The sequence below is a fragment of the Mastacembelus armatus genome, chromosome 12 (genome assembly GCF_900324485.2).
Source record: "Mastacembelus armatus chromosome 12, fMasArm1.2, whole genome shotgun sequence".
Taxonomy (NCBI): domain Eukaryota; kingdom Metazoa; phylum Chordata; class Actinopteri; order Synbranchiformes; family Mastacembelidae; genus Mastacembelus; species Mastacembelus armatus.
Window position 1 is genome coordinate 6,305,372 of NC_046644.1, and position 11,089 is coordinate 6,316,460.

Consider the following 11,089-nt stretch of genomic DNA (forward strand, 5'->3'; position numbering starts at 1 on the left):
CCATAATGCAACCGTCTGAGCTCCCTTTACATCCCACCATTTTCCAGGCATGGGGGTGGTGGGTTGGGAGGTACAGTGGCCATCATCTTTAAAACAAAACAGTGTTTGCGTTGTCCATTCTGTGATACAGTAGAAACATGGCAACACAACATTGCTGCTTCTGTGAAAGGAGACCCGCTCCCTATGTAGATTTAAAAGGCTGATTTTAAGAAAATGCAGTGACTGGGATTTTCTGGTGATTACACACTAATGACAACATGTTTATCAACACTAGATCACAGTTCTGCTAATAGATCGCTTTGAAATATTACAAACTGAACCTTTAAATCAAAGCTGGCTGAGCTGCCGTATGCCTGGAAACATTAGACATAATCATTCAAGGCTTCAGCCCTCAGTAGTTTAAGCTGAGTCCTGGAGATTTTCAGTCCTGTCAAAGGTTAACACTAACACTACGTTAACTAGGTTAATTCTCCAGATCCTAAGATCCATCCATCCATTATCTGTACCCACTCAGTCCTAATTAGGGTCACGTGGATCATTGCAGTAGACAGATATTGGAGCGTAGTGGAACTAAATTATAATATCGGGCAGAGAGGTAGAGGGGTAAAAACATGAATCATTCCAGTGGGAACACCCAGTCTACCCTTTTTGGATATTTCAAGAACAATTAAGGTCACATAGAAAGTTTGCACATTAAACTGTGTAGGAAATGAAGTTGATGGCCAAAAGTTACAGATATAAGACATTAATTGCAATCTGGGAAAATTTTCTGCCAAATGCAAGTTGTCCCCTAAGCTACACACACTGCTGTAAGTTCATCCATCTTCTTATTACGAACCAGGGTCACAGGGACCTGCTGGAGCCTATCCCAGCTCTCTTTGGGTGAAAGGCAGGGGTACACCCTGGACAGGTCACCAGTCCATCACAGGGCCACATAGAGACAAACAACCTCACACACTCACACTCACTCCTATGGGCAATTTAGAGTCACCAATCAACCTGACATACATGTTTTTGGACTGTGGGAGGAAACCAGAGTACCTGGAGGAAACCCACACAAGCACAGGGAGAACATGCAAACTCCACACAGAAAGGCCCCTGATGGGTTTTGAACCAGGAACCTTCTTGCTGTGAGGCAACAGTTCTGACCACAAATCCACCGTGCTGCCCACTGCTGTAAGTTTTATCAGTGAAACCATTTGCCTCCCTTTGAAAATGATTGTGAGTCCACTGAAGATTGGCCAGAGTTATTTCATAGTCACATATTAAAACTTTAAGCACATTGAAAGGAGGGAAGCTAATTGCTCGGGTAAAGTACAGTATGTTACCTGAATGGACTCTGTGTGTGTGTAATAAGTGCTGCCTGTCCCCCACCAAAGAAAACATAAGCCCAGTGCAGCGATGACTGAGCCCCTGGTCTTTGGAGTCGCTAAAAACGTCCCTGCCTAGAAAGCTGCGTCACAGCGCCTGCAAGTCAAGTCTCAGGGTATGCCAGATCTCACGTACACACGGTCTGTTTAGTGTTAAAGTATTAAGTAAACACAAGGCTGCCACCGCTCTCTGCCGTCGTTAGGTGTTTTATCTGGCCTCACATATGTCTGTGAACGACGAGCGTGCTGCAATGAAGGAGTCCAAAGGACGAGACCGTCAATCAGGTGCCGTTTATTTCGTTTAATTCGCCCCATTCACAAAGCTAAGCGTCAGTATTAGCAAGCGTTCAATAACGGACTGGTTGAGTTTTGGTGCAGACTTTGCCAGAGCAGGACGAACAAAACTCCTTCTTCACGACAGAAAAGAAAACACTGAGTGTTTTGAAGTTATCCCGACGATAACTTCAAAAACAGCGAGAGTTTGGCTCCCTGACCTCGGGGGCTTGGCTAAGCTAACATTAGCTTGGCTGAAAACACGACCACCACCGTACACGGTGCATTTGTGATGTGGGGAACTACTACTACTAATAATAATAATACTACTACTTCTGTAGTAGTATTAGTAGTAACATGAGTTTTGAATGTACTTGTTGAAGGGAGGATCAGATGCTGCAGGCAGGGCCGATGTGACTAATTATACCCACCATAATAAGGAGGGTGTTCAGACATTTATGAAAGCTGCTCTGATGCATGATCGGATTGGATGTAGGACATATATGTGTGTATATATATATATATATATATATATATATATATTTTATAGTAAAACCAGTACTGCAAATGAAAGAACTTATTTTTGAACATTACTGCAAATTACCTAATGTCGTTATATATACGAACATGTTCCCAGTGGAGTCTAGTTGGATTTGGTTCAGTACTTGTTTTCTTTCCTGCAGCTTTGGAGAGTTCAGACTCTGACATTGGCTTCTGTGGCTGGCTCCTGGTTGGGCTCTCCGTCCTTCTCATGCTGGTTACTCTCCCCATCTCCATATGGATGTGCATTAAGGTGAGCTCTGGGTTAAATCCAGGCTTTGTTTTCCACAGCAAAGCTGACTGGTACAGTAGGAAACATTACTGAAGATGTCCCACTCTGCTTATGAAGTGTTTTGGAGATCCCAGAGACTCACCCCTCATGTTAGGTGTATTTACTTACCAGCCTTTAGAAGCAGATGAGCCATTGTATTGCATTTGCCTGATTAAACTGTGTCCTCTGTTAGCTTGGTAATTGATCGTGTATGAGAAAGAACAGCTGTTTGTGTGTGTCTTCTGTACACAGATTGTGAAGGAGTATGAGCGAGCCATTATATTTCGACTGGGACGAATTTTACGAGGAGGTGCCAAAGGACCAGGTTAGAAACGGTTTATTTCTGTTTTACTGCAGTGAACGTGTGTCTAGGGTGTTTTTAAATCAAAAGTTTCTGCTACTAAAACATCTTTGGAAAGATATCGGGTTAAGGTTCTCTGATTACTTTGTTTTTTCCTAAATGTAAAGTGTTTTTGCTTTAAAAGTTCCACTTCCACCTTATACCGTGAAGGTTTTCTGTAATAAAGGCACATTGTTGAAAACCTAAACCTGCGACTCACAGAGATAGTGTCTGTGTGCCTTGTTTTCATCGTATCATCATCTTTTACATTAAAGCAGTGCACTGGCATTGTGCAGTCTGCTCTGGGGTGTGGTGCCTCTGCTTGAAACAGCATTAAAAGGTCATGTGACCAGCTCTTCTTGCTGGTCCTTCCTCTGACTCCTGATTGATGACTTCCTTTTCCAGCACTTAGCGGTGTGTGTTGCCGTGACAACCCGGAGGCTCAGAGCTGTACGGGGGCTTTCACTAGAGCTATATACAGTGCAGCCCATAAGTCTTTAGACAGTGACAGATGTTTTACTGCTTTGGCTTTATACTCCATCGTACTTGGTTTGAAACAAAACAGTGAAAATGAGGTTAAAGTGTCATCTTTCAACTTTAAATTAAGTGTGTTTCTATCCACGTCTGATGAACAGTGCATCCATTGTAGCCATATTTAGACATATCCTTTCTATGTTAGGGAACCATAGTCTGTTAGCATAAACTTCAAGTCGTTATATTTAACCTTTACAGTCTTTAAAAGCAATGGCTGCCATCAGCAGAACTTCCCTGCAGATGCTTTGCCGGCACGGTACTGCAGTTCTCACTTCTTGTTTGCTTTTTGCCTGCAGTCTAGTCTTCAGTGGTGAAACACATGCTCAGTTGAGTAAGTGAGGTATTGTGACCACTGTTTGGACCAGCATTTCTCTGGCTGTCTATGTTCTGCATTGTTGTTGTTTTACAGAGTCTGAATATACACACTCATTCACTCAAGTCACCACTTTAACCTCATGATCACTGTGGTAAAGGTGTGAAAATGCTGAGCAAACACATAAAAACTAATATAAAATATATTGAAATGTATAAATGGTGCCGACACCACTGTGCAGCAAATCTTGCACATAATGTTTTTGTGAACGTTGAGATCCGAAATCAATTTGATTAATTGCACAGCCCTATGGAAATCCATGGAATATATATTTAGAAGCTAAGAATTGGCATTTATGTAATATCCATTATTTTATTTCAGAATGAATGTTATGAGCACAAAGCTTGAAAAATAAAAGTTGTTTAACTGTTTAAACACTATAGATTGTAGATGAGCACAGCATACACCGCACTTTTATGTGGGCTGCCTGTCCACAGAGCCACTTGTCTCTGCATTTGTCTGAGGTTTGAATGCCTTTATCGTGTTATCAGTGATGTGACTCCTATTTTCAAAGGCAGTTCATTTGTTTAAATACAAGTACGGGCTCCCACAAGGGATAATTAGCACAAATCTCATAACTGTCATTTTATTGTTGGCATTTACTTTTACTCGATCTAAAAGCCAACCACTGTCCTCTCAGAATGGAGAAGCATGACTCCTCTGAGAGCCAGGGGACTCTGTTTATGACAGCATAGGGTAATAAAAGCTCTCTGCCAGGAAACCTCGCAATCCTGATGAGCTTCAAGAGTTGATGCCAAACTTGGTTTCCCAAAATGCCCCTTACTCTCCCCTCATAACCTTGCTCCCCCTGCATCTACAACAGTGACTTTGAACATAGTCTGATATATTTTGTTTGAAACAGACTCATGAGGACAGTTTGTCATAAAATGAAGTGTGTGTGGAACATGTTTTATCTGTTTACACTTTTCCTCTGCCATAAACAGAGATGTTTACTGAAGTACAAAGTTTTTTTTTGTTTTGTTTTTTTTTTTTTTTTGCTTGTCATTGGAATTTTCCTTTGCGTCACAAACTGGTTTACAGAGAGCAACTGGGGTCTGGTTATTTGTCTGCTGACAGGAACTAAAATGGTCGAGAATGCTGAACATGTCATGGCAGAAACAGCATGAGAAGATTGCTGGTGTCTCCATTTCACTCCTGAACAGATGGCAACGATCTTACTATTTGAATACACGATATTCTGACAGTAAATGCAGCCCACAAGTTTCTAACCGCTGTGGCATTAATGTTTGCTAAATGATTGCACACCTAGCACGTCTGTCTCACTCAGGCACAAGCCTCGCAGTGTTTAATGCACTAATTCAATCAGGGTGACTTGAAGCCAGCTTATGAAAGCTGCAAATGCCCAGAGCTTTGCCTCGCTGTCAGCACAGGTGCAGTCTTATGGAGAGCTTGACTTGGCTTCCTGCCAGACATTCATTCATCCTCGTGATTTGTGAAGAAGCTTCCACATTATTATGTTTACAGCGCCTCTAGTTGTTAAAACTATTCGTTCATTTTTGTCATTCCACAGGGTTGTTCTTCATCTTGCCATGCACTGACAGCTTTATTAATGTGGACATGCGCACCATCACCTTCGACATCCCCCCGCAAGAGGTACGACATGCACTCTTCCTCTTATGTTAAACAAATACTTCATCACTTTCCCAGAAATTGCAGATTCTTGACACAGCCTACTAGTAATATACTTCTTCATACATTTCTATTAAGCATTTGTTTCCTGAATATCCAACCTTTTCTACCTATTATTTCCTTGTTTGTGTGTTTAATCACTGTTACTTGCAGGTTTTGACCAAAGACTCTGTGACAGTAAGTGTGGATGGTGTGGTGTACTACAGAGTCCAGAATGCTACGCTGGCTGTGGCTAACATCACTAATGCTGATGCTGCTACCCGGCTGCTGGCCCAGACCACCCTGAGGAACGTCCTGGGCACCAAGAACCTGGCAGAGATCCTGTCAGACCGTGAGGAGATCGCTCACAGCATGCAGGTAGGGTAGAGTAGCTGTTACATACAAACACTCTTAGCTTCCACTGTGCTCCAAAACATGCTAATATTAATACATGGTAATAATTATATGCTTCTCCCATTTATTTAAAGCTATTGTAGATAACTTTGTGGTGGATTTTAAATGCTGTATACTGCTTAAAGTAAGTAATCTAATATGACTTAAGTTTTTACACACTTCCATCAAGACTTGTCACCTTGTGTTGAAATTGCAACACAAAAACAATTGTAATCCACAATTCAATTAAAGCTGCACTAATTAAGATTTCTGCATTAATAATGGATTAAAAGATCAGTACATCTTCTCAGTGCCAAACAGCAGATAGAGACAGTGAGCAGCTACCAGCTGTGACTGAGGAATCCAGATATGTGCGTAGGCCACACCAGAGCTAAAGGGTGAATGGACTTAAATTCATTAGATGGACACAAACATGACTCCAAATGAATGGTAATGTTGTGTTATGTCTGGCAGACATGTAAATTGGCAGCTGTCCATTAAAGTAGTGGAAAAAGTCAGTCAGTTTAGCTTTAACAGCCTTTTAAACCTTGTAAACCTGTACTTGATTTTTTAGCAGGCATATTCAGAGCTTCTGAACGTCCTAAATACTTCTATTAAAATTATACAATAGATCTGTACAACCTTAATACACAGATTGCTTTAATGGCAGGTCTGCTTTTTAACTTTTACTGGATATTTTAAAAGATTAAAATATTAAATATTAAAAAAGATTAAAATTTCATCAGACGCTGCTGTCTGTTCTGTGAAATGAATAGTCTTTTTAAATCTTTGTCTCCTATATGAGTGGGCATGATGCTTGTCTATCTGTGTGAGAATCACATCAACATAGTGGCATTCGTAAAAAAAGGAGAGTTGTTGTTTTGAGGCTGTACACATCAATAAAAATAGATTTCAGCAATAATAAGAGACTAATAACAAACACTGACTGGTGTAGAAAACAGAATGAAGGATTAGGTTTCTGAAGCCCAGGTTTACTATCTGCATAATTCAGCTGTCACCTGAACTGCAGTTAAATGTCTATCAGCTGTAAACAAAGGAAACCTCAGGTAATCATGTGTTCTGTGTAGAGCACAGCTGTTAGTCTCAGCTTTTGAGCTCAGTAGTTCATTTATTTATGAAATCTTGACTTCCAGTTTGTTCTCAGTGACTGTAAATGCTGAAATTTCTTGTTAGAAGAAGTTCATCAATGAGTTCTTCATTAATGTAAAATGAACTCCATGTTCAGTATCAAAGTTTGAGATGTTCTGTTGGATTAATCAAAGCGTACTGGTTAGTGCAAGTTAAGTTAGTCAGTTTCCACTATTGTAAAAGTGAAGTGTGGTGTCTGAGAATGCTTTTTACACAATTCAGTATGAAGTTGGAGATACTGTTTCTCTCCTCATGTCAAATAGGGTCATCTCTGTATTAGTTTGCTTCACCCCACTGGAGTACAATAGAAAAAGAGCCTCCTCCTCCTGGAGTCTGTGGAAGGAGCCGACGTGTGGATCATTATCTGTCTTGAATCATAGTTGAATTAATAGGCCTTAAGGACCTCAGCATCCCTTTGGTTCAGTTGCAGTTACTGATGCTGCAGTAGTGACCTGTCTGCTTAAAGGCCAGTACTATCACTGTTTACCAACAGTGATTCCTTTGGTGCTGCATTGAGAGCCTTAATCCACTCACTGGTCAATAGATACGTATATAGTATAAGTATAAGTATATGGCATTACTAGATATCTGCAAGCAGGGTTTAGCCCCAGGAGTTTATATTTTGTTGTCACAGTGAAAAACTTTGCCTGACTTGATTTAACACAAGAATAAAGCTCCTTTCTCCACCACCACTGTACTGAGTATAAAGGCCAATTTGTTATGGATAGACATTTTTGACATCTACATAAACTAGATATTAATAAGAAAAATGAGATATGTCTACCTTGCAAATTTAGTAGAAATTGGTTGATTATAGTAATTTAGAAAACAAGGTAAAAATGTTTGTAAAGGTTGAAGACTTATCTTTTTGTCCCTTCAGTCCACTCTGGACGATGCTACAGATGACTGGGGTATCAAGGTGGAGCGGGTGGAGATCAAAGATGTAAAGTTGCCTCTTCAGCTCCAGAGAGCCATGGCAGCTGAGGCTGAGGCCAGCCGTGAGGCCAGAGCAAAGGTAAGGTGTTCCAGTCTCAGTGTCTTTCAGTGGCCTATGAAATCTAGCAAACCTAGTGAAGTCTGTCTTGTTGACTTTGTCATTGTTCTTGTTTCCTTTTTAAGGTGATAGCCGCGGAGGGAGAGATGAACGCGTCACGGGCGCTGAAGGAGGCTTCCCTGGTGATTGCAGAGTCTCCATCAGCCCTGCAGCTGCGCTATCTTCAGACCCTCAATACCATCGCTGCTGAGAAGAACTCCACCATCATTTTCCCGTTGCCGCTGGAGATGATGCAGGGCTTCATCAAACATTAACGATGAGTCTCCAAACACATTCTTCACAATTATACAGCATACATCACTTAAACACATCTTTAGCCTCTGTGTCCACTAAACCTCTCCCCCTTGAATCAGCAGTGCTGGGGCAGCAGATTAGAAAGTTGGGCTTGTAGCTCATGATACACTAAGAGTGACCAGCTGTTAAAACCACACAGCCATCATTTATATATGTAGGGTCAGCACCTGTGTGAGAGGAAACAGTTCCACACCAACAGGCAGCAGCAGTCTGTTAATAGTCTAAAAAGGAAAACTGAAATAACTGACTGTTAATAGCCCATGGAAATTTAGTTACTCCATATTAAATGTCCATTTTGCTGCAAAAATATATTTTTGAATTAATCGGATAGTGTAAACACATGGACAGAAGCTAGAAAATGAAATGTACCTTATGTCTCATGTTTGCTTTGCTCAGATTTGTTTCTCTTTTTGTCCTCTGATCTGTTTGGCTGAACAGCCACACAGAGACCTCTCTGCTGATTCAGCATGCTCTGTCAGCTGAATGGCTGCTGATCAGGGTCAGACAGAGCCACTGGTGCCAGACACTCAACAAAATCTACACGTTAGGCTGGTGTATCCTGCCAAGAACTGACCAAAGCATTAATAGAGGATTTAAATTGGTAATATAAATCACATTTAACTCAAAACAGCCATAGTGCAGCAGGTGGTTTAGCTTTGACAAAGAGTAATTGCAGAAAGTATAACATTTCTTATCAGTTTTACAGTTAAAAAGAAAGTGCCTGCTGGATATGTGGCCTTATATATACACACACACACACACACAAATACACACGAATTCTTGCATTTACACCAACAAGCCCAAACATTTGTGCTTTGACTGATCTGTAGCTATGCAGTCTCATACACAGCTTGGTGTGTTATGACATATTTCTCCCATAACCATCAACATTTTCTGTGACTTACACCACATTAGTCCATCTGTTCAGATCAGACCACAATGAATAGGCTTTGTTGCTGTTCTGATGATGGGCTGCTTCATAGTGTCCCTCCTCGGGCCACTGTCACTAGGCACTTACTGCTACTGACTGGGAGCAGCCCATGATCCGCGCCACGTTGGAGATGCTCCAACCTGGTTGTTTGGCCCTTGGCAGAGTCTTTCCTGAAGGACTTGACCTGAGTGACTTTAACAAGGGTTAACTGAGAACTGACTGTTCACATTCTGTGTGAATGTCAATATATCTGCCATAATTCATTATTAAGATAATCAACATTTTGCTTTATCTGTGTGGTTATGTTTTGACTAATTGCTGTGTAATATTGTCTAAAGCAGTACTTCCTGGTATTGTGGCACTACTGTGTAATACTCATTATCATTATTGGCTACAAATTATTTTCATATCGCATGAGGACTTTGAAGACCATATTGCCAATCCCCAAAAACCTGGATTTTAGTGCAAAAAAACCATTCCAATCCCAACACTAAACTTACATGGTAATCCTTAAGCTTTTAACACATAGAGCCTTTTGCCTTTTTACAACATTAGCAGTTGTAAATAAGAGTAAATATGGTGCATAAACAGACCGAACTGTCTCAGATTGGCCAGTGGTATCAAATGGACCCATGCTAAAGCTACAATGGCAAAATCTTTGGTATATAAGGTTTGGTGTAGTTTATCACACACTATCCAGCATGAGAGGTGTGCAGCAGTCTTAACCTAACCCTTTCAGAAAGTAGGCATTAGCCAGTGACATACAAATATTGCAGGAGCACAGATGCATTTCCCCCTCTATGAAATGCCTTTTCACATGTTGCAAATGCTGTTGTCATTACTGACTATCAAGTGGATGATACTTAGTTTACTATAACCTTTCTATTCACACACATTGGAATATTCAGGATGGTGGACAAAATATTAGGAATACTTCAAATTAAAGTTTATTCAACATCCATCTCACATAGTAAGTGAACATTTTCAGTAATGCAGGTTGCACTTTGCGCATCGCAGGGCTCTCAGCTGTTCCTATTATTTTGTCCACACTCACTGTGGCTTCATTGTCTGTTTGGAGAAGCAGGGACTTTTAGGAGGGACTGTGTCTTTGTGCCAAAAGCCTTAACCTACTGCCATCGACTTATTTTTTACAAGATAATGTAATCTCTATGCACTTCCAAATTAAAATGAAAGCATCTTATTTTTAAACAGTGTTAACACGCACCAATAGTTAATCGTCTTTGTAGTCATCTATTGTAAAAGTAACATGTAGTGGTGATATTGTTATTCTTTTGACATATACAGAAAAAGACTGAGTGTTGGTAAATGTATCTTACAGTACCCAGTGTATGTGAATTAGTATTGTCACTATATATCAGTCTATTTCTCTCTGATGCTACATATATATATATATATATATATATAATTTTTTTGTTACAGGTACATAGAAAATAATCTTGTAATTGTTGACCTATTTGGAGTAAATGTAGACCTGCTCTACATTCATCTTGATCTCTTGCAGAAAAGTCAGCAACAGAAAGGAAAGAGATGGTTACGCAGAGTAACAGCCATCCACTATGCATTGTTAACACACTCAATAACTGTTCTGCTTCTTTTGAATCATTTAGTTTTCACTGAAGAACAAAAAGGCATATTTATTAAAATGAGTTCTTTACGGTGCCCATCATCTACACTGCTTATCCTGTAGTGGGTCATGGTGGGTCTGGAGCCAGCTGACATTGGGGGCAAAGTGTGGTTATGCTAGTCTAAGCTAGTTTTATTCAGGATTCATGGTTATGTTTTTACAGCTAACTGTGTTGTACTGTTTGATTATCTTTGATATTGTTTTATCTTGACTTAATACATTTACTGTACGTATGAAGGCTTTAAATAAAGATCCTGTCAAAAAGTTTTTCTATGGATTTGGTTCAGAAAACA

General features: G+C 40.3%; 1 protein-coding gene across 1 annotated transcript; it reads left to right on the top strand.

Annotated features, from left to right (window-relative positions):
* The first annotated feature begins 1,468 nt into the window (after positions 1-1,468).
* stom (stomatin) lies at positions 1,469-11,046 on the top strand. The gene is made up of 7 exons (XM_026296719.1): positions 1,469-1,655; positions 2,327-2,436; positions 2,707-2,779; positions 5,233-5,315; positions 5,505-5,708; positions 7,753-7,887; positions 7,992-11,046. The coding sequence occupies exons 1-7, from the start codon at positions 1,595-1,597 to the stop codon at positions 8,178-8,180; spliced, it is 855 nt and encodes a 284-aa protein (XP_026152504.1). The 5' UTR covers positions 1,469-1,594; the 3' UTR covers positions 8,181-11,046.
* Positions 11,047-11,089: the final 43 nt, after the last annotated feature.

What these genes read in the sequence shown, in the direction of transcription:
- stom (XM_026296719.1), top strand. Translation starts at nt 1,595, where the DNA reads ATGTCTGTGAACGACGAGCGTGCTGCAATGAAGGAGTCCAAAGGACGA. An exon ending in AGGAGGTGCCAAAGGACCAG is followed by an intron (nt 2,780 to 5,232) that starts GTTAGAAACGGT and finishes GTCATTCCACAG; the next exon opens with GGTTGTTCTTCATCTTGCCA. An exon ending in TCGACATCCCCCCGCAAGAG is followed by an intron (nt 5,316 to 5,504) that starts GTACGACATGCA and finishes TGTTACTTGCAG; the next exon opens with GTTTTGACCAAAGACTCTGT.